The sequence below is a fragment of the Cherax quadricarinatus genome, chromosome 68 (genome assembly GCF_038502225.1).
Source record: "Cherax quadricarinatus isolate ZL_2023a chromosome 68, ASM3850222v1, whole genome shotgun sequence".
Classification (NCBI taxonomy): Eukaryota; Metazoa; Arthropoda; class Malacostraca; order Decapoda; family Parastacidae; genus Cherax; species Cherax quadricarinatus.
In genome coordinates, this window is record NC_091359.1 from 19613493 (window position 1) to 19637147 (window position 23655).

At 38.9% G+C, this 23655-nt stretch overlaps 1 protein-coding gene and 1 long non-coding RNA gene across 4 annotated transcripts in view; both read left to right on the forward strand.

Moving 5' to 3' along the window:
• LOC128697698 (uncharacterized) overlaps positions 1 to 23655 on the forward strand; it is an 80709-nt gene that overhangs the window by 35614 nt on the left and 21440 nt on the right. For 2 of the 3 annotated variants that reach the window (XM_070099745.1, XM_070099746.1), the window contains 2 exons: positions 1584 to 1641; positions 11110 to 11255. The exons of the other annotated variant lie outside the window; for it this stretch is intronic. In XM_070099745.1, coding sequence (XP_069955846.1) covers positions 1584 to 1641; positions 11110 to 11255 — 204 coding nt within the window. The remainder of the gene's footprint in view (positions 1 to 1583; positions 1642 to 11109; positions 11256 to 23655) is intronic. 3 annotated transcript variants of the gene reach the window in all.
• LOC138854770 (uncharacterized) lies at positions 12776 to 18641 on the forward strand. The gene is made up of 2 exons (XR_011393943.1): positions 12776 to 13778; positions 17386 to 18641. It is a non-coding gene; the product is annotated as an uncharacterized lncRNA (long non-coding RNA).

A 23655-nucleotide genomic window follows, 5' to 3' on the forward strand; every position in this document is an offset into this window, starting at 1 on the left:
GACAGGGTGGATAGGGGGGCAATGTGGCAGATGTTGCAAGTGTATGGTGTAGGAGGTAGGTTACTGAAAGCAGTGAAGAGTTTTTACGAGGATAGTGAGGCTCAAGTTAGAGTATGTAGGAAAGAGGGAAATTTTTTCCCAGTAAAAGTAGGCCTTAGACAAGGATGTGTGATGTCACCGTGGTTGTTTAATATATTTATAGATGGGGTTGTAAGAGAAGTAAATGCGAGGGTCTTGGCAAGAGGCGTGGAGTTAAAAGATAAAGAATCACACACAAAGTGGGAGTTGTCACAGCTGCTCTTTGCTGATGACACTGTGCTCTTGGGAGATTCTGAAGAGAAGTTGCAGAGATTGGTGGATGAATTTGGTAGGGTGTGCAAAAGAAGAAAATTAAAGGTGAATACAGGAAAGAGTAAGGTTATGAGGATAACAAAAAGATTAGGTGATGAAAGATTGGATATCAGATTGGAGGGAGAGAGTATGGAGGAGGTGAACGTATTCAGATATTTGGGAGTGGACGTGTCAGCGGATGGGTCTATGAAAGATGAGGTGAATCATAGAATTGATGAGGGAAAAAGAGTGAGTGGTGCACTTAGGAGTCTGTGGAGACAAAGAACTTTGTCCTTGGAGGCAAAGAGGGGAATGTATGAGAGTATAGTTTTACCAACGCTCTTATATGGGTGTGAAGCGTGGGTGATGAATGTTGCAGCGAGGAGAAGGCTGGAGGCAGTGGAGATGTCATGTCTGAGGGCAATGTGTGGTGTGAATATAATGCAGAGAATTCGTAGTTTGGAAGTTAGGAGGAGGTGCGGGATTACCAAAACTGTTGTCCAGAGGGCTGAGGAAGGGTTGTTGAGGTGGTTCGGACATGTAGAGAGAATGGAGCGAAACAGAATGACTTCAAGAGTGTATCAGTCTGTAGTGGAAGGAAGGCGGGGTAGGGGTCGGCCTAGGAAAGGTTGGAGGGAGGGGGTAAAGGAGGTTTTGTGTGCGAGGGGCTTGGACTTCCAGCAGGCATGCGTGAGCATGTTTGATAGGAGTGAATGGAGACAAATGGTTTTTAATACTTGACGTGCTGTTGGAGTGTGAGCAAAGTAACATTTATGAAGGGGTTCAGGGAAACCGGCAGGCCGGACTTGAGTCCTGGAGATGGGAAGTACAGTGCCTGCACTCTGAAGGAGGGGTGTTAATGTTGCAGTTTAAAAACTGTAGTGTAAAGCACCCTTCTGGCAAGACAGTGATGGAGTGAATGATGGTGAAAGTTTTTCTTTTTCGGGCCACCCTGCCTTGGTGGGAATCGGCCAGTGTGATAATAAAATAAAATAAAATATATTGTATTTGGATAATTTAAATACTGAAACATTTTTAGATGTTTTGCCAAAGTGTCTGAAATTGTACTGGAATTCTTGCATTCCTTGCATGGGACAGTGTTGAAATATTAAATAAGGATCTCTTAAAGTTTTCATTAACAGATATGATTTTTCTTTTTTCTCTATATTGCCATAAACTTAACTGCTTTGAAAATTAGGTAACTAAGGTCAAGTTTTGTGAGAGATCCTCTGACTGGTAACTTAAACCCACAGGCTACGATTGTTCACCTCCCAGTTGACAGACTTCAGAAGAGAGATTTAACATGGCCTGGTAAGTAAAGTTGTGTAATACACAATTTTAACAAATCCTTGTAGGTGGTGTGGTTTTTCTAATTTATTGAGCAAAGAATAAATAAATGTCTTTGTTCATAAAAACTTAGTTTTATGAGAGCTTAAAATAACTCGTATGAGAAGACGGTTATATGACTTGCACTTTGGAAGCTTCACCTGTATAATACTGGAGTTAAGCTTTATAAACACACTTGGTGAGGTGCATGTATATACATAATTCTTGAGGGATATCCAATTTCTGAATTCTAACTACTGTACCTGCATTAATAGTTGGTGGCAAAATATTGTAGTTTAGAATTAAAATATTTATCAAGGCATCCTCTGTATTGTAATTGCCATGTGTGTGTGTTTAGTCAGTGGCAAAATAATGCATGTAGTATAATTAGCTTGCTGAGTACTAGTGAAATTATTTATTTCAAGAACTTGTTTACTATTAAAGAATTTTTTGGTGTTTGTACCTGATCATGTGAGAACATGTAAGTTATGGAGACACAAAAGGATGATTCTCTCCAGAGATTAACCCTCTCAGGGTCCGTGCTGTAGATCTATGGCTTTACATCGAGGGTCCAAATCGTAAATCTACGCTATGAGCTCGGCTCGCTCTGATAAGATGGGAGCGGTAAATTTGGGCCTAGATATGAGAGAATACATCTGTGGTATGTGTGCACCACATAAAACAAATCTTGCAGCACACGGTGCATAACGAGATAAAAAAAACGAGACCGTAATTTTCTATTAAAACAGCGACTTTGCAGTGTTTTTCCGTATGTTTTTTATAGTTGTATTTGCGATTTCTTGGTCTCATTTGATAGAATGGAAGGTACATTACAGAAATAGAGATTTTGATTGGTTTTAGTACTGAAAATGGCTTGAAACTAAGCTCAAAGTAGCAGAAATGTTAAATTTTTGCTGATGTTCAAGAATAAACAAATGACCTCGCACGTATAATACATGCCAGCTGGTGGGTCTAATATACGTTCACAAATGTGGTGATATTATTTATAAAATTATTACAATATTGCATAACAGTAAATCTGCTATTTTTGGTTTGAATGAAAATTCATTGTGAATAAAAAATCAAAATAGAATTCATTTGTAAAGCCTGAAAATGTAACTAATGAACAGAGGAAATGTTAGTTTAATGCCAGGAATGTCTGTACTGTTTATTCTGGACCCTATTTTGAAATTGGAATATTTTGAACTGTGCATTAAATTGGCCAAATTACCAATTTCATATCACTTTATTTTGTAGTTGAAACAGTTGACTTGGCGACTTCTTGTGCTCAGTCGTTAGAATAGAAGTAATACTAGTGTAATAGCTAAGAATTTGGTCGACTGGAATAATGTAATTAGCCTAAAATGGGAGTCAGTCAGCAAAATCGCCGATACGTAAATATTGCTGACACATCAAAGTTCGTGAGAGCTTAATTTCATCAGTTTTCCATCAAATTTCGTACTTTTTGTTTTATTACCTTCAGAAAATAGATTATCTACCATTTCATAAGAAAAAATAACAATTATTTTTTGAAAATTCTTGGACACTCGTGCACACTTTGAAATTTGGCCTCTGGACCCTGAAAGGGTTAAACTTGTTAACATATTCAGAGAACATGCTGTAATTCACTTTGAGGCACTTCATTTGCAAAATTATTACACCCCATAACATTAAAATTTAAGTTTGGTGTGAGGCATTGTCTTCATGGGGAACTGAAGAATACTTCCTCTTTTAGCCATGCGTGTCGTTGAAGGTTACTAAAATGCCAGGAGGAAGGAGCTAGTAACCCCTGTATAAATTACTAAATGTTAAAAAAAAAAAAAAGTAATTTCTTCATTTTTGGGTCATCCCGCCTCTGTGGGAGATGGCTGCTGTGATAAGAATGGGGGGGGCGGGGTTGTGTATCATAAGGATTTTTTTTTTTTTTTTTTTTTTTTTTTAAAGTTGGCCATCTCCCACCAAGGCAGGGTGATCCAAAAACAGAGAAAATCCCCAAAAAGAAAATACAGTGGAACCTCTACTTGCAAGCGCACCCACATGCGAGTTTTTCTTGATCTAGGGAATTGTATCTCATTTGTTTGTTGGACTATCTTATTGAAACTTGGGCAATGTATGATGGACAGATTTCTTAACCCTTTCAGGGCCCACAGGCCCTCTCAGAGACTTGTTCTCAGGGTCCCCCAAATTAAAAAAAAAAAAAAATCTTATGAAAAGATAGAGAATCTTTTCCTGATCATAATGACACCAAAAGTATGAAATTTGATGGAAAACTTACAGAATTATGCTCTCGCGAAGTTAGCGGTCTCGACGATGTTTAAGCATTGGCGATTTTGCCCACTTTGAGCCCTATTTTCAGCCAATTCCAATGTACTAGTCGACAAAAATCATAACTATTTCACTAGAACTCCATTTTTTTTTCTATCGAATGAGTACAAGAAACCACCAATTTACTGATTTCAACTATCCAATACATTGGTGAGAATTTAGCAATTTTGCCAATTTCACACAAATTTCAAAAGATGCCAATTTCCAAATAGGGTCCAGAATAAACAAGAAAGACATTCCTGGCACTAAAATAACATTTCCTCTGTTCATTAGTCACATCCCCAGGCCCCTCTTACATTTTTTTTGCTTTCCACTTGGAATTTTTATTTTCGCAAAAAAAAAAAAAGATTTACTGTTATGCAGACTACTGCATTAGTGTAGAAGTGGTATAAATAATATCAGCGCACTTGTGAAAGAATATTAGACTCCCCAGTTGACATGTATTGGACGCTTAGCATGATTTGTTTACTTTTGAACTTCGGTAAAAATCGAACATTTCTGCTACTTTGAGCTCAATTTCAAGGTACTTTTCATTGTGAAACCAGTCAAAATCATCTCAATTTCTGTAATATGTCTTCCATTCTATAAAATAAGACCTGGAAAACTAGAATACAACAATAAATACCATACGAAAATACAGTGCAAAGTCTGTTTTAATCCAGAAACACGGTCAAAGTTTTTCTTTTTTTTCTCATTACGCACTGTGTGCTGCAGGATTTTTTTTTTATACTACACACACTGACCACATAGACCCATTCTTTCATATGTAGGCCTACCAGCTTTCTCTCACTAGATTTGAAGGCACTAGAATTTATGCATACTAGTACATCGTGGACACTGGTGCATAAGCTATACTAGTACGTCTGAAACCCTGAAAGGGTTAACTTGCACCAAAAATGAAAGAAATTGGACCATAAATAGTGGAGTTCACTTCTCAGCAATTAGCCACCCCTCAGCAGTATTTTCGTATGGTTTTTATGGTTGTATTTTTTTTTTTTTTTTTTTTTTTTTTTTTTTTTTTTTTTTTTTTTTTGTCTCGTTTGATAGAATGGAAGATATATTACAGAAATAGATTTGATTTTGACTGCTTTCACGATGAAAAGTACCTTGAAATTGAGCTCAACGTAGGAGAAATGTTCCATTGCTTGGCTATGTTCAAGAGTAAACAAATGACGTCACTGTCCATTCCAATATGCAGTCGTGAATGGGTTGACATTATTTATACAATTATTGCAATAAGGCATAACAGTAAATCTTATATTTTTTGTGTGAATAAAAATTACAAATTATTTACATTGTAGTAGTAGTAGTAATAATAATAATAATAATAATAATAATAATAATACAGTGGTCCCTCGTTTATTGTCGTTAATCCTTTCCTGGAAGTGCGACAATTATTGAAATAGACGATTTTCGAATAAATTTTCCCCATAAGAAATAATGTAAATACAATTAATCCGTTCCTGACACCCGGAAGTATTAAAACAAAAATTTTTTTACATGAAATATAGATGTACTACATATACAGTACACTGGGACATGATGAATGAAACATTAACAGCATAACACTTACCTTTATTGGCAATTCTTCATAGTGTATGGAAGACTGGAGGAGGAGGGAGATTGGATTAGTTACTGTTTAGAAGGAATCCCCTTCCATCAACACCTTAGGTACCAAGTCCATTTCTGGGGTTACTTCTCTTCTCTGTTTCTTAATACCACTAGGACCAGCATGAGTCACTTGAGTCCTGTCTCGCAAAAAGTGTCCAGAGAGCTCTGTTTCTGGCGTCTCTAAAACTTCCCTAAAATGGGCCAAGACTGTCACTGTACAAGTTGCCGATATGGCTTGCAACATCCTTCTCGAGGTGATGTTTCTCCATAAATCTTTCCATCCTACCCCACATTTTAAAAATCTCCTTCATTTCTGAAGAAGGCACCTTCTTCCATCTCTCTTCCTCCTCCTCTGCAGCAAGATTCTGAGCTGCAATCTGTTGCTGTTCCTGCTGAAGCTCTTGCAGCTCCTCAGTGGTTAGCTCTTCGTTGTGGTTCTCCACCAACTCTTCCACATCCTCCAAACTCACATCCAACCCCCATGGAACTCCCCAATGCCACAATAGAGTTCACAACTGACATAGGCTCATCAGGGTCAGCCACAAGCCCTTCAAAATCCCTCTTGTGGACACAATCTGGCCACAATTTTCTCTAAGCAGAGTTCAAAGTCCTGGCAGTCACTCCCTCCCAAGCCTTACTTATAAGGCTTATACAATGGAGGATACTGAAGTGTTCTTTCCAAAACTCTCTTAGGGTCAAGTGAGTGTCTGAGGTCACATTAAAGCACCTCTGAAACATTGCTTTCGTGTAGAATTTTTTAAAGTTTGAAATGACCTGCTGGTCCATGGGCTGGAGGAGAGGAGTGATATTCGGGGGCAAGAACTTTACTGTGATGAACCCAAACTCCTGCATAATTAGGTCATCCAAGTTTGGAGGATGAGCAGGTGCATTGTCCATTACTAGGAGGCACTTGAGATCCAATTTCTTTTCCAGGAGGTAATTCTTCACACTAGGGCCAATCACTTCATTGAGCCACTCGCCAAAAATTTCCCTCGTGACCCATGCCTTATTATTAAATTAGATCTCCAAAACACGCACAATTTACTCTTCATAACAAATTTTTTTTTTTAACTGGGATTTTCAGAATGGTACACTAGTAATGGCTTCACTTTGAAATCCCCACTAGCATTAGCACAGAACATGAGTATCAGCCTGTCTTTCATAGGCTTGTGTCCTGGCAGTCCCTTTTCCTCCTGAGTAATGTATGTCCTCTTTGGCATTTTCTTCCAAAAGAGGCCTGTTTTTTCACAATTGAACTCTTGTTCAGGTTTCAGTCCTTCAGCCTCTATGTACTCCTTGAATTCACTTAAGAATTTTGTAGCTGCAATTTTGTCCGAACTGGCAGCCTCACCATACCTGTGTATGCCACTATGGTTCTTAAATCTCTCAGACCAACCTTTGCTGGCCTTAAATTCACAAATATCAGTACTCGTTGCCAGCAATTTCTTTACCAGATCGTCATGCAACTGCCTAGCCTTTTCACAAATAATCGACGTCATAAGACTATCTCCTGCTAATTGTTTCTCATTTATTTTATTTATATTTATTATTATCACACTGGCTGATTCCCACCAAGGCAGGGTGGCCCGAGAAAGAAAAACTTTCACCATCATTCACTCCATCATTGTCTTGCCAGAAGGGTGCTTTACATTACAGTTTTTAACAGCATTAACACCCCTCCTTCAGAGTGCAGGCACTGTACTTCCCATTTCCAGGACTCGAGTCCGGCCTGCCGGTTTCCCTGAACTCCTTCATAAATGTTACTTTGCTCACACTCCAACAGCACATCAAGTATTAAAAACCATTTGTCTCCATTCACTCCTATCAAACACGCTCGCGCATGCCTGCTGGAAGTCCAAGCCCCTCGCACACAAAACCTCCTTTACCCCCTCCCTCCAACCTTTCCTAGGCCGACCCCTACCCCGCCTTCCTTCCGCTACAGACTGATACACTCTTGAAGTCTGTTTAGCTCCATTCTCTCTACATGTCCGAACCACCTCAACAACCCTTCCTCAGCCCTCTGGACAACAGTTTTGGTAATCCCGCACCTCCTCCTAACTTCCAAACTACGAATTCTCTGCATTATATTCACACCACACATTGCCTTCAGACATGACATCTCCACTGCCTCCAGCCTTCTCCTCGCTGCAACATTCATCACCCATGCTTCACACCCATATAAGAGCGTTGGTAAAACTATACTCTCATACATTCCCCTCTTTGCCTCCAAGGACAAAGCTCTTTGTCTCCACAGACTCCTAAGTGCACCACTCACCCTTTTCCCCTCATCAATTCTATGATTCACCTCATCTTTCATAGACCCATCCGCTGACATGTCCACTCCCAAATATCTGAATACATTCACCTCCTCCATACTCTCTCCCTCCAATCTGATATCCAATCTTTCATCACCTAATCTTTTTGTTATCCTCATAACCTTACTCTTTCCTGTATTCACTTTTAATTTTCTTCTTTTGCACACCAATAATAACTTCTCAACCTCTTCGAGTACTGGTGATCTCATTTTTGTCAGCATATTTACCCCCTTTGCAGCAACAGCTTCCTTGATTTCCTTTTTCTTGGCCACGATGGAAGATATGGTTGTATGGGATTTGTTATACATCCTGGTCAGTTCGGCCACACGTACGCCACTTTCATATTGTTCGATGATGTTTTTCATAAATTCAATTGTATTTCTCACCTTCTTTACCAAAGGCTTGGCACTAGGAGCTTTCTTTGGAGCCTTCATAGCTTATTTAGCACTTGCAAGCACTAAAATGAATGGAATATTATGAAATAGTATTTCATATGAACATGTGAGGGGACCATCGCTCATTGGTAAACAGTGGCACACTGGCTGGGGAGGAAGGCCGAGGCAGCTCAGAGCCATGAGTACGCGTCCAGGGCTACCCTGCCTCAGTGGGATACGGCCGGTGCGTTAAAAGAAAAGAATAATACATATACTAATAATACATGTATAATAATGTACTACATAATTATAATAGATGGCTTCAAAAGGCTATCACTAGATGGCAGTGTTTACCACAACGAAGAGGGAGCGGTTGTGGCTGCCTCCACCTGTTACATAATGACATATTTTATTCTAGAGTATATATCAGGTTTCTATGTTTGTATTGTTTATTATTTCATATTAGATGGACTGTGATAGATAGATAAGCCGTAGAGTTGATGATACCAAAATATTCAAGGAGTATTTTGTCCTGTCTCCAGACAAACTCTCGTCAGCCGCCGCTGTCGCCTCACATATATAATGACGTATTTTATTCATTCTGGAGTATATGTCAGGTTTCTGTGTTATTTATATTGTTTGTCATATTAGAAGAACTGTGATACATAAATAAGCCGTATAGATGATGATATCGAAATTATTCAAGAAGTATTTTGTCTGTCCGGTCTCCAGACAAACTCTCGTCCACCGCCAACACTGCCCATACTACTACATGAATTACATATTTTATGCATTTTAGAGTATATATCAGGTTTCTGTTATTTATATTGTTTATTATGTCATATTAGATGAAGTGAGATAGATAAATAAGCCGTAGAGTTGATATTAGCGAAATTATTGAAGTGCAGAATTCCACTGGAACGGATTAATTGCATTTCAATTATTTTAAATGAGAAAAATTGACTCTGCAAATGAGCAAATCCAGTTGCGAGCAAGCTCACCGAACGGATTAAACTCGCAAGTAGAGGTTCCACTGTACTTTCATCATCATTCAACACTTTCACCTCACTCATACATAATCACTGTTTTTTCAGAGGTGCCCAGGACACAACAGTTTAGAAGCATATACATATAAAGATACACAACATATCCCTCCAAACTGCCGATATCCCAAACCCCCTCCTTTAAAGTGCAGGCATTGTACTTCCCATTTCTAGTACTCAAGTCCAGCTATATAAAAATAATTGGTTTTCCTGAATCCCTTCACTAAATATTACCTTGCTCACACTCCAACAGCTCGTCAGGTCCTAAATACCATTCGTCTCCATTCACTCCTGTCTAACACACTCACACATGCTTGTTGGAAGTCCAAGCCCCTCGCCCACAAAACCTCCTTTACCCCCTCCCTCCAACCTTTTCGGGGACGACCCCTACCCCACCTTCCTTCCCCTACAGATTTATGCGCTCTCCATGTCATTCTACTTTGATCCATTCTCTCTAAATGACCAAACCACCTCACCAACCCCTCTTCAGCCCTCTGACTAATACTTTTATTAACTCCACACCTTCTCCTGATTTCCACACACTGAATTCTCTGCATAGTATTTACACCACGCATTGCCCTTAGACAGGACATCACCTCCAACCGCCTCCTCACTGCAGCATTTACAACCCAAGCCTCACACCCATATAAGTGTTGGTACCACTATACTTTCATACATTCCCTTCTTTTCTTCCATAGATAGTTTTTTTTTTTTCTACATATACCTCAATGCACCACTCGCCTTTTTTTCTTCATAAATTCTATGGTTAACCTCATCCTTCATACATCCATCTGCTGACACGTCAACTCCCAAATATCTGAGAACATTCACTTCTCCCATACTCCTCCTCTCCAATTTGATATCCAATTTTTCTTTATCTAAATCATTTGATACCCTCATCACCTTACTCTTTTTCTATGTTTACTTTCAACTTACTACCTTTACACACACTCCCAAACTCGTCTACTAACCTTTGCAACTTTTCTTTAAAATCTCCCATAAGCACAGGTAACATCAGCAAAAAGTAACTGTCAATTCCCATTTTGTATTTGATTCCCCATATTTAAATCCCACCCTTCTCCCGAACACCCTAGCATTTACTTCTTTTACAACCCCATCTATAAATATACAACCATAGTGACATTACACATCCCTGTCTAAGACCCACCTTTACCAGGAAGTAGCCTCCCTCTTCTACACACCCTAACCTGGGCCTCACTCATAAAAACACTTTACAGCATTTTGTATCTTACTACCTATTCCATATTCTTGTAACATCTGCCACATCGCTCCCCTATCCACTCTATCATATGCTTTTTCTAAATCCATAAATGCAATGAAAACATCCCTACCTTTATCTAAATACTGTTCACATATTTGCTTCTATGTAAACTTGATTTACACATCCCCTTCCCACTCTAAAACCTCCTTGCTCATCTGCAATCCTACATTCTGTCTTGCCTCTAATTCTTTCAATAATAACCGTACCATACACTTTTCCTGTATTATCTGCAGTTTGCCTACTTCAAGGGCTCTTGTTTTAAGGAAGTAGAGCTATTTTTCCCCTTTCTCAAATCATATATGAATATGTACAGTTCTTAGGCACTGTACAACCCCAACGGGTTTAGCACTTCCTCATGAATATAACATGATTTCCCATTTGTGAATATACTCTGTGCACTTCATGAGAAAGATAAACACAAGGCTTGGTATTTAAAAATGTACATTATGTAAACGTGACTATTAATAGTAATGTACTAACCTGTAATTATATTTTCTTCTCAGATCATGGCTCGTATCAACCTGCTGCTGCTGGTGGCCCAGGACCTAGGGGAGAATTTTCACCTACTCGCTCTCTACCTATGTTAGATGAGTGGCAACTGCCCAAAAGATATAGAGAGAGGATTTCTGAAGAAAGCGAGTATATAAATGTAAGATATCTTTTTTATTTTGAGACTGTAAATCTTTTGTTTATTTGTGTACTCTTAACCCTTAAACGGTCCAAACGTATATATACGTTTTTTCAACATTTGAAAGTATGTAAAAAAATGTACATCTTTTTTTTTTTATTTTTACATTTGAGAATGTTAAACTTTTATCTGCCTCGGTGGGAGACTGCCGACTTGTTGAAATTATATATATATATATATATATATATATATATATATATATATATATATATATATATATATATATATATATTTATTTATTTATATATTTTATTTATTTATTTATTTATTTATTTATTTTTTTATTTTTTTATTTATTTTTTTATTTATTTTTTATTTATTTTTTTATTTTTTTATTTTTTTATTTTTTATTTTTTTATTTTTTATTTTTTATTTTTTATTTATTTTTTATTTATTTTTTATTTATTTTTTATTTATTTTTTATTTATTTATTTATTTATTTATTTTTTATTTTTTATTTTTTATTTTTTATTTTTTATTTATTTTGAAAATATGTAGAAAAAACATAGATCTACTTTTGGAGCAGTACGGATTTGAAGTCAACCTATTTGGACCGTTTAAGGGTTAAGCAGCTTGTTGCTACTATATGTAATTGTTTGTTTCCCCCCACCCTACCCCCTCTCCAGGTCACTCATCATAGTGGTGGGGTTTGATGCCCCTTTTATTTAACACAAATCAGAGATTTTTGCCCTGTTCATGATCTTGGGCCACTGCCGATTTCTCTCCTTACTCTTTCACTGATTTCAGCACTGAAGTGGAGGGGAGTGAACCAGCACATCTGTTGCTGTGTCTCAATATAATATGATTTTGCTATTCCTTTTCATGTTAAGTCTGAGCAAGCCTTTTTTTTGGTGCTGGACACTGGTTAGAGTAGGGTCACTACTGACTATATTGGCTGAGGGCGTTGGGATGATTGGCTGTACACTTAATAGTGGCATCTCGGGAGGCACAGGCATTTGTAACACTTGGATATGATTGGCCGGATGTCTGTCTCCTGCCATAATGAGTTAGTCTTCATAACATTTGCAAATGCGGTGACCATGTAGAATGTGCTTTACATTTTGACAACTGTGGTAGGAGGCAAGCACCTGTATGCTGGCATACAGGTGCTTGCCTCCTACCACAGTTTATTAGTAGATTAGGTACCTCAGAGTGTCTGACGGAGATAATTGAGCAGGTCGATGAGAAACGTGGACCTGTGACATCCCGTGATATTGTGCCCCATGGCAGATTGTCACTTCAGTGGCAGCTTAACGTAATTGTACCAGTCCCAAAACAAAACATTAGCCAGGTTGCCATGGATATTCTGGTGATAGACAATTGACCAAGCCCAGACTTTATTTTCTATTCTTCTACTTCATGGGACAGGCTCAGTTTAGTGTATTCTCCCTGTGCACTACCTTAATTGGTGTTAAGGAATCTTCTCTACTAGCTTCTAGAGCATGAGGGAGGAGGGATACACTACATGACACCATGTAAGTACCCCTATCTCCTTCAACACTAAAGTGGAACCCACTCTAGGCCTCGTGAAGGGGCAGCCTCCACCCCCTTTCAACCTTGAGCAACTGGGCCTATACTGTGTGTTTTTGGTTTGGTGAATGCCAGGCAAACCCTGTTAAATTAAGATTGTAGCTAAAAGAAGGGAAATTCTCTACTAGTCGCAGGAGACTCCCATGCTATTTAATGTCTGGACAAGTTCTGCCTTTCTGTAAACAGTGGCTGTTAATCTCACTGTTTGCCTACATGATTTTGTGGACCATTTACATCAGTATGTCCTTGAAAGTGGCAAGCTAGGTGGGTCATAAGTAGAAGCAGCAAGTTGTAGAGGGTTCACCGTTACCTCAGGTGTTTAACCCTACTCTCTAAGAATGGTCACTTGACAGTTCCCTGTAGGTTAGAACCCACATACCTCATCCACAGCCACTTTGTCCTCCTGTCACTCTGTTACTTGTAATGTTGTCAACTGTGAAATTTTATATTGCTTTCGCCTTTTCAAATAAGCTGTGTTTTACACATATGGGTATCTACGATGTCCTAGGAAAAAAGTTAAGTCTTTCATAGATGTTATCCTTTTAATGTGTTCTTAATTTGTGTGCTGTTTTAACTTCATATGATAGTAAAGTGGACCCCCGCATAACGATCACCTCCAAATGCGACCAATTATGTAAGTGTGTTTGTACGTGTATGTTTGGGGGTCTGAAATGGACTAATCTACTTCACAATATTCCTTATGGGAACAAATTTGGTCAGTACTGGCACCTGAACATAATTCTGGAGTGAAAAAATATCGTTAACCAGGGGTCCACTGTATATTTTCCTATGTGCTTATTAGTGTAATTTTCTTTATTGATAGTTTTAGCTTGTGTTATTGAATGAATACATATATACTCCTTCATTGACAAAAATACTATGTAATCTAAGCCACTGTGGTTTGTAATTTTTTTGTTTGTAGTTGAGTGTATTATGGTATTGTATATACAGTAGGTAGTAGGTTGGTAGACAGCAACCACCCAGGGAAGTACTACCGTCCTGCCAGATGACTGTGAAACAAAAACCTGTAACTGTTTTGCATGATGGTAGGATTGCTGGTTTTCTTTTTCTGTCTCATAAACACGCTAAGATAACAGGGATATCTTGCTACTCCTACTTACACTTTGGTCACACTTCACAGACACGCACATGCATATATATATATACATACATCTAGGTTTTCCTCCTTTTTCTAAATAGCTCTTGTTCTTTTTTATTTCTTCTATTGTCCATGGGGAAGTGGAAAAGAATCTTTCCTCCGTAAGCCATGCGTGTCGTATGAGGCGACTAAAATGCCGGGAGCAATGGGCTAGTAACCCCTTCTCCTGTATACAATTACTAAAAAAGAGAAGAAGAAAAACTTTATAAAACTGGGTTGCTTAAATGTGCGTGGATGTAGTGCGGATGACAAGAAACAGATGATTGCTGATGTTATGAATGAAAAGAAGTTGGATGTCCTGGCCCTAAGCGAAACAAAGCTGAAGGGGGTAGGAGAGTTTCAGTGGGGGGAAATAAATGGGATTAAATCTGGAGTATCTGAGAGAGTTAGAGCAAAGGAAGGGGTAGCAGTAATGTTAAATGATCAGTTATGGAAGGAGAAAAGAGAATATGAATGTGTAAATTCAAGAATTATGTGGATTAAAGTAAAGGTTGGATGCGAGAAGTGGGTCATAATAAGCGTGTATGCACCTGGAGAAGAGAGGAATGCAGAGGAGAGAGAGAGATTTTGGGAGATGTTAAGTGAATGTATAGGAGCCTTTGAACCAAGTGAGAGAGTAATTGTGGTAGGGGACTTGAATGCTAAAGTAGGAGAAACTTTTAGAGAGGGTGTGGTAGGTAAGTTTGGGGTGCCAGGTGTAAATGATAATGGGAGCCCTTTGATTGAACTTTGTATAGAAAGGGGTTTAGTTATAGGTAATACATATTTTAAGAAAAAGAGGATAAATAAGTATACACGATATGATGTAGGGCGAAATGACAGTAGTTTGTTGGATTATGTATTGGTAGATAAAAGACTGTTGAGTAGACTTCAGGATGTACATGTTTATAGAGGGGCCACAGATATATCAGATCACTTTCTAGTTGTAGCTACACTGAGAGTAAAAGGTAGATGGGATACAAGGAGAATAGAAGCATCAGGGAAGAGAGAGGTGAAGGTTTATAAACTAAAAGAGGAGGCAGTTAGGGTAAGATATAAACAGCTATTGGAGGATAGATGGGCTAATGAGAGCATAGGCAATGGGGTCGAAGAGGTATGGGGTAGGTTTAAAAATGTAGTGTTAGTGTTCAGCAGAAGTTTGTGGTTACAGGAAAGTGGGTGCAGGAGGGAAGAGGAGCGATTGGTGGAATGATGATGTAAAGAGAGTAGTAAGGGAGAAAAAGTTAGCATATGAGAAGTTTTTTACAAAGTAGAAGTGATGCAAGGAGGGAAGAGTATATGGAGAAAAAGAGAGAAGTTAAGAGAGTGGTGAAGCAATGTAAAAAGAGAGCAAATGAGAGAGTGGGTGAGATGTTATCAACAAATTTTGTTGAAAATAAGAAAAAGTTTTGGAGTGAGATTAACAAGTTAAGAAAGCCTAGAGAACAAATGGATTTGTCAGTTAAAAATAGGAGAGGAGAGTTATTAAATGGAGAGTTAGAGGTATTGGGAAGATGGAGGGAATATTTTGAGGAATTGTTAAATGTTGATGAAGATAGGGAAGCTGTGATTTCGTGTATAGGGCAAGGAGGAATAACATCTTGTAGGAGTGAGGAAGAGCCAGTTGTGAGTGTGGGGGAAGTTCGTGAGGCAGTAGGTAAAATGAAAGGGGGCAAGGCAGCCGGAATTGATGGGATAAAGATAGAAATGTTAAAAGCAGGTGGGGATATAGTTTTGGAGTGGTTGGTGCAATTATTTAATAAATGTATGGAAGAGGGTAAGGTACCTAGGGATTGGCAGAGAGCATGCATAGTTCCTTTGTATAAAGGCAAAGGGGATAAAAGAGAGTGCAAAAATTATAGGGGGATAAGTCTGTTGAGTGTACCTGGTAAAGTGTATGGTAGAGTTATAATTGAAAGAATTAAGAGTAAGACGGAGAATAGGATAGCAGATGAACAAGGAGGCTTTAGGAAAGGTAGGGGGTGTGTGGACCAGGTGTTTACAGTGAAACATATAAGTGAACAGTATTTAGATAAGGCTAAAGAGGTCTTTGTGGCATTTATGGATTTGGAAAAGGCGTATGACAGGGTGGATAGGGGGGCAATGTGGCAGATGTTGCAAGTGTATGGTGTAGGAGGTAGGTTACTGAAAGCAGTGAAGAGTTTTTACGAGGATAGTGAGGCTCAAGTTAGAGTATGTAGGAAAGAGGGAAATTTTTTCCCAGTAAAAGTAGGCCTTAGACAAGGATGTGTGATGTCACCGTGGTTGTTTAATATATTTATAGATGGGGTTGTAAGAGAAGTAAATGCGAGGGTCTTGGCAAGAGGCGTGGAGTTAAAAGATAAAGAATCACACACAAAGTGGGAGTTGTCACAGCTGCTCTTTGCTGATGACACTGTGCTCTTGGGAGATTCTGAAGAGAAGTTGCAGAGATTGGTGGATGAATTTGGTAGGGTGTGCAAAAGAAGAAAATTAAAGGTGAATACAGGAAAGAGTAAGGTTATGAGGATAACAAAAAGATTAGGTGATGAAAGATTGAATATCAGATTGGAGGGAGAGAGTATGGAGGAGGTGAACGTATTCAGATATTTGGGAGTGGACGTGTCAGCGGATGGGTCTATGAAAGATGAGGTGAATCATAGAATTGATGAGGGAAAAAGAGTGAGTGGTGCACTTAGGAGTCTGTGGAGACAAAGAACTTTGTCCTTGGAGGCAAAGAGGGGAATGTATGAGAGTATAGTTTTACCAACGCTCTTATATGGGTGTGAAGCGTGGGTGATGAATGTTGCAGCGAGGAGAAGGCTGGAGGCAGTGGAGATGTCGTGTCTGAGGGCAATGTGTGGTGTGAATATAATGCAGAGAATTCGTAGTTTGGAAGTTAGGAGGAGGTGTGGGATTACCAAAACTGTTGTCCAGAGGGCTGAGGAAGGGTTGTTGAGGTGGTTCGGACATGTAGAGAGAATGGAGCGAAACAGAATGACTTCAAGAGTGTATCAGTCTGTAGTGGAAGGAAGGCGGGGTAGGGGTCGGCCTAGGAAGGGTTGGAGGGAGGGGGTAAAGGAGGTTTTGTGTGCGAGGGGCTTGGACTTCCAGCAGGCATGTGTGAGCGTGTTTGATAGGAGTGAATGGAGACAAATGGTTTTTAATACTTGACGTGCTGTTGGAGTGTGAGCAAAGTAACATTTATGAAGGGATTCAGGGAAACCGGCAGGCCGGACTTGAGTCCTGGAGATGGGAAGTACAGTGCCTGCACTCTGAAGGAGGGGTGTTAATGTTGCAGTTTAAAAACTGTAGTGTAAAGCACCCTTCTGGCAAGACAGTGATGGAGTGAATGATGGTGAAAGTTTTTCTTTTTCGGGCCACCCTGCCTTGGTGGGAATCGGCCAGTGTGATAATAATAATAAAAAAAAAAATATACAGTAGGGCCCCACTTATACAGCTGGTTAGGTTCCAGGCTACCGCCGTAAAGCGGAAACTGCCGTAAAGTGGAACACCCTTTTTTTCCACTTACAAATGCATACAAACACTAGATAACAAGTTTACACTAACATATATTAAGTTAGCAATAGAACCAGGCATCAAAAAACAATAAAAAAGTACAATACACGCATAGTGCACTCATTACTTACCTTAAAATATTTATAGTCTTAATCTAGGGTGAGACAAGTAGTATTTATTGTAAGAAATCAAGTGTGGTATGTATGATAGTCAGCCAGGCTACCATACCAGGCCACCCCACCCACACATACAATTCTATGATATTTAAGCATCCCAGAGTGATAAAATGTATATACAGTTCACTCATTACTTAACTTAAAATATAAGATAAGATAAGATTTTGTTTGGATTTTTAACCCCGGAGGGTTAGCCACCCAGGATAACCCAAGAAAGTCAGTGCGTCATCGAGGACTGTCTAACTTATTTCCATTGGGGTCCTTAATCTTGTCCCCCAGGATGCGACCCACACCAGTCGACTAACACCCAGGTACCTATTTGCTGCTAGGTGAACAGGACGATAGGTGTAAGGAAACGTGTCGAAATGTTTCCACCCGCCGGGAATCGAACCCGGGCCCTCCGTGTGTGAAGCGGGAGCTTTAGCCACCAGGCCACCGGCCTGGTGGCTAGTATTTATTGTAAAAAATCAAGTGTGGTATGTATGGTAGTCGGCCGGGCTACCATACCAGGCCAACCCACCTACACATAATATTCTATTACATTTAAGCATCCCAGAGTGATAAAATGTATATACAGTTCACTCATTACTTACCTTAAAATATTTGTAGTCTTAATGTAGGGTCAGGAGTAAGTAAATGAGATAAAACAAATAAATGAGAGAGAGAAAGAATGAGTGCATGAGAGAGTACAGGCGCAGAGTTATGTAAACAAACCAGGCGAAGGTAAGTTTTGTAAACAAAGTGTACACATCTGGTTTGTGTACAAGTTACATTGTGTACAGGTTGTCTCTACATTGATACGGTAGAATAAACAAAGAAGAACGCTCCCATTCTCATATAACTAACATTTTGAGAAGAAATGATGCTCTGAGTGAAGGCAATGGAAATAAGTCACTCTGACTTTTTTGGGTTATCCTAGGTTCTCTACACATATGTTGTTATGTATGATAATCTATGTAACTGTATTTGTGTATACCTGAATAAACTTACATACGAAAGGAATAATTTTCTACAGTTACCCCCAGTAACACATTTTCTCTTATGTTAGATTAGAGAAAATGTTATTCTTGGCATCACTTGTACAAGTTATCTGGCTACCACATCTCATATTTGTTTATTTATTTTATTGTAGGGTGTATTTATCATCTTTTTATGTTATGTATCGTGTTTATTATATAATTTTGAAAAAAATATCATGGATGGATTAATGAAAATGTGTATATTAACGTAATATACAACATTTAATGAGACTCGGTGATTATTATTATTATTATTATTATCATTTCTAATATGGCGTCACTTGTGCAAGTTATGTTTATTTATTCTATTGTGGGGTGTATTTATCATCTTTTTATGTTATGTATCGTGTTTATTATATAATTTTGAAAAAATATCATAGATGGATTAATGAAAATGTGTATTTAACATAATATACGACATTTAAATGACTCGATGATGATTATTATCATTACTAATATGACGTCTGGAGACATAAGACACTCTTACTGATTTTAATGTGTACCTGCATGCCAGCACAGTATGTAAGTTTATTTAAATACAGGTATACATAAGTATAATTATCAGAGTATATATAAAATATGAAATAACTTTTAAAAACACTTGAAATTTTGGAGTTTCCAGACAAAATGGAGAGACTTAGTGCTTACTGAGCTCACGAAGAATGTAAACAAACAGGGTGGGGCGCGGTGACCGTATTAGAAAGTCAGGTGGGGGGAGCCGTATAGCGAGTTTTGGTCATAATTTGAAATGACTGTATTAGCGGAACGCCGTAAAGTGAAACGCCGTAAAGCGGGGCCCTGCTGTATACTGTACCAGTAGTAGTATTAGGGATGGAAGGTCCATGACTTTTGATCCGAGTCACAAGCAAGTTTTTTCACAAGATCCCCCATTCAGTTTCAGGGCAAACTCAGCAGTGCTTGACCTGACTGATTAAGCAATGCTCATGTGTCTGATTAATTATTTTTTTATTTTTTATATTTTTATTATCACACTGGCCGATTCCCACCAAGGCAGGGTGGCCCGAAAAAGAAAAACTTTCACCATCATTCACTCCATCACTGTCTTGCCAGAAGGGTGCTTTACACTACAGTTTTTAAACTGCAACATTAACACCCCTCCTTCAGAGTGCAGGCACTGTACTTCCCATCTCCAGGACTCAAGTCCGGCCTGCCGGTTTCCCTGAACCCCTTCATAAATGTTACTTTGCTCACACTCCAACAGCACGTCAAGTATTAAAAACCATTTGTCTCCATTCACTCCTATCAAACACGCTCATGCATACCTGCTGGAAGTCCAAGCCCCTCACACACAAAACCTCCTTTACCCCCTCTCTCCAACCTTTCCTAGGCCGACCCCTACCCCGCCTTCCTTCCACTACAGACTGATACACTCTTGAAGTCATTCTGTTTCGCTCCATTCTCTCTACATGTCCGAACCACCTCAACAACCCTTCCTCAGCCCTCTGGACAACAGTTTTGGTAATCCCGCACCTCCTCCTAACTTCCAAACTACGAATTCTCTGCATTATATTCACACCACACATTGCCCTCAGACATGACATCTCCACTGCCTCCAGCCTTCTCCTCGCTGCAACATTCATCACCCATGCTTCACACCCATATAAGAGCGTTGGTAAAACTATACTCTCATACATTCCCCTCTTTGCCTCCAAGGACAAAGTTCTTTGTCTCCACAGACTCCTAAGTGCACCACTCGCTCTTTTTCCCTCATCAATTCTATGATTCACCTCATCTTTCATAGACCCATCCGCTGACACGTCCACTCCCAAATATCTGAATACATTCACCTCCTCCATACTCTCTCCCTCCAATCTGATATTCAATCTTTCATCACCTAATCTTTTTGTTATCCTCATAACCTTACTCTTTCCTGTATTCACCTTTAATTTTCTTCTTTTGCACACCCTACCAAATTCATCCACCAATCTCTGCAACTTCTCTTCAGAATCTCCCAAGAGCACAGTGTCATCAGCAAAGAGCAGCTGTGACAACTCCCACTTTGTGTGTGATTCTTTATCTTTTAACTCCACGCCTCTTGTCAAGACCCTCGCATTTACTTCTCTTACAACCCCATCTATAAATATATTAAACAACCACGGTGACATCACACATCCTTGTCTAAGGCCTACTTTTACTGGGAAATAATTTCCCTCTAACTTGAGCCTCACTATCCTCGTAAAAACTCTTCACTGCTTTCAGTAACCTACCTCCTACACCATACACTTGCAACATCTGCCACATTGCCCCCCTATCCACCCTGTCATACGCATTTTCCAAATCCATAAATGCCACAAAGACCTCTTTAGCCTTATCTAAATACTGTTCACTTGTATGTTTCACTGTAAACACCTGGTCCACACACCCCCTACCTTTCCTAAAGCCTCCTTGTTCATCTGGTATCCTATTCTCCGTCTTACTCTTAATTCTTTCAATAATAACTCTACCATACACTTTACCAGGTATACTCAGCAGACTTATCCCCCTATAATTTTTGCACTCTCTTATATCCCCTTTGCCTTTATACAAAGGAACTATGCATGCTCTCTGCCAATCCCTAGGTACCTTACCCTCTTCCATACATTTATTAAATAATTGCACCAACCACTCCAAAACTATATCCCCACCTGCTTTTAACATTTCTATCTTTATCCCATCAATCCCGGCTGCCTTACCCCCTTTCATTTTACCTACTGCCTCACGAACTTCCCCCACACTCACAATTGGCTCTTCCTCACTCCTACAAGATGTTATTCCTCCTTGCCCTATACACGAAATCACAGCTTCCCTATCTTCATCAACATTTAACAATTCCTCAAAATATTCCCTCCATCTTCCCAATACCTCTAACTCTCCATTTAATAACTCCCCTCTCCTATTTTTAACTGACAAATCCATTTGTTCTCTAGGCTTTCTTAACTTGTTAATCTCACTCCAAAACTTTCTTATTTTCAACAAAATTTGTTGATAACATCTCACCCACTCTCTCATTTGCTCTCTTTTTACATTGCTTCACCACTCTCTTAACCTCTCTCTTTTTCTCCATATACTCTTCCCTCCTTTCATCACTTCTACTTTGTAAAAACTTCTCATATGCTAACTTTTTCTCCCTTACTACTCTCTTTACATCATCATTCCACCAATCGCTCCTCTTCCCTCCCGCACCCACTTTCCTGTAACCACAAACTTCTGCTGAACACTCTAACACTACATTTTTAAACCTACCCCATACCTCTTCGACCCCATTGCCTATGCTCTCATTAGCCCATCTATCCTCCAATAGCTGTTTATATCTTAATTATTATTTAATGTAAACTAGAGTAAAAAGGTGGACTGCAAGAAGAAACGTGTCGGTGGGATGAAAGTACTGTAAATAAATAACTTATTATATTCATAAGGAAATGCTGAGCTTGTAAGGGTTATACAGCACCTGTTGAATGGAGGGTAATCTGATTTGATTCAAGGAGGGGGAGGATAGCTTTAGTTCTATGCATTAAGAGTTCTTCAACTTCAAAGCACTTTCCCCATAAATGGAATGAATAAATTAAAAGAAGGTATCATTAATAAGTAGTATGAATAATTGTCACAGGTGAAGTTTGCTAGTGAGTGAGTGAGGAGGTTGAAGATGTGGTTGCTATGGTGGGAGGGCAAGTGTGTGGGGTAGAGCAATAATTGAATGATAGCTGTAATCGGTGGTAAGGGAGTAATGGAATTCAGGAAATTAAGGGTGTCTTGATGTTAATAAGTTAATTTTTTAATTGTTTTTTAATTCATGTGGTAGCATTTATGTGTTTTTGTGCTTCAATGTTAACTTTATCTAAAATAAAAGAAAACCACATTTACAAGTATGAAGAAAACATTAAGAAGTTGGCATTGAGAACACACAAGATCTTTCTTCTTTCAACAAACCAATCGTATCCCACCAAGGCAGGGTGACCCAAAAAGACAAAAGTTTCTCTTCTTAAATTTAGTAATATATACTGGACAAGGGGTTACTAGCCCCTTGCTCCTGGCATTTTAGTCTCCTCTTACGACATGCATGGCTTACGGAGGAAGAATTCTGTTCCACTTCCCTACGGAGAACACAGAAGATAATTACCATAATTTAGTAAAGCAAGGATAGCTTGATGGCAAGAGTGATGGGCAGGCAAGACGAGTAGTGTAGAGCCCCTCCCTAGTGGTGTTCTTAGTAGTGTTGTGGTTTTGGTGGTGGTGGTGTTTGTGGTACTATAGCACAATTAGTTTTACTATAGTGGTATTGATGGTACTGTAGTGTAGGTAGTAGTACTGTAGTCGTGTTGGTGGTAGCATGGTGTAGTTTGTTTTAATATAGTGGTGCTGGTCAAACTGTAGTAGTAGTAGTGTTGGAGTGCTCACTTTTCTGTAGGATTTTAATGTCTTGTGTATTATTACCAAAACACAAGAGCAGTAACAAAACAGTAGTAAGTGTTTTGAAACTTTGGGCAGGTGGGGGGATGGGGAATTGTGGAGGGTTGTTTATATCATTAACCTGATTGTTTACTCTTATCTCAAGGATTTTATTTTCCAGTTTCAATTTATAGAGCCTTCCCTGTGTTGCCAAATGAAGTATTGAACATAAGCAGACATAGTTCATCTGAAATTTAGCAACCTAATTTTATCAACTTTGAGATTACCAAGTGAAGAGTAATAGGTACAGTAATTTGGATGTATACCTGTTAGTGATTGATCTAATAATTTGTGAGGAAAACAACTCTTAGTTAAATTTTAAGGGAGTTGAGAGGTAAATAATATCACTAGGTAAAAATGTAAGTGATTTAGCTGATAAGTAATGAATAAGTTCAATTTAGAGGAAGGAGGGGATAGTCATTAGTGGGTAACCTGGCTTGTTCTGGCATGTAAACAATCTGTTTTTTAAATTATACGTTTCATGTTAGTTTCCACTTCTTGTAACTGGACACTAGTAATGCCACTCAAGGTGGTGAAGAGTTCTTTATTCAAGG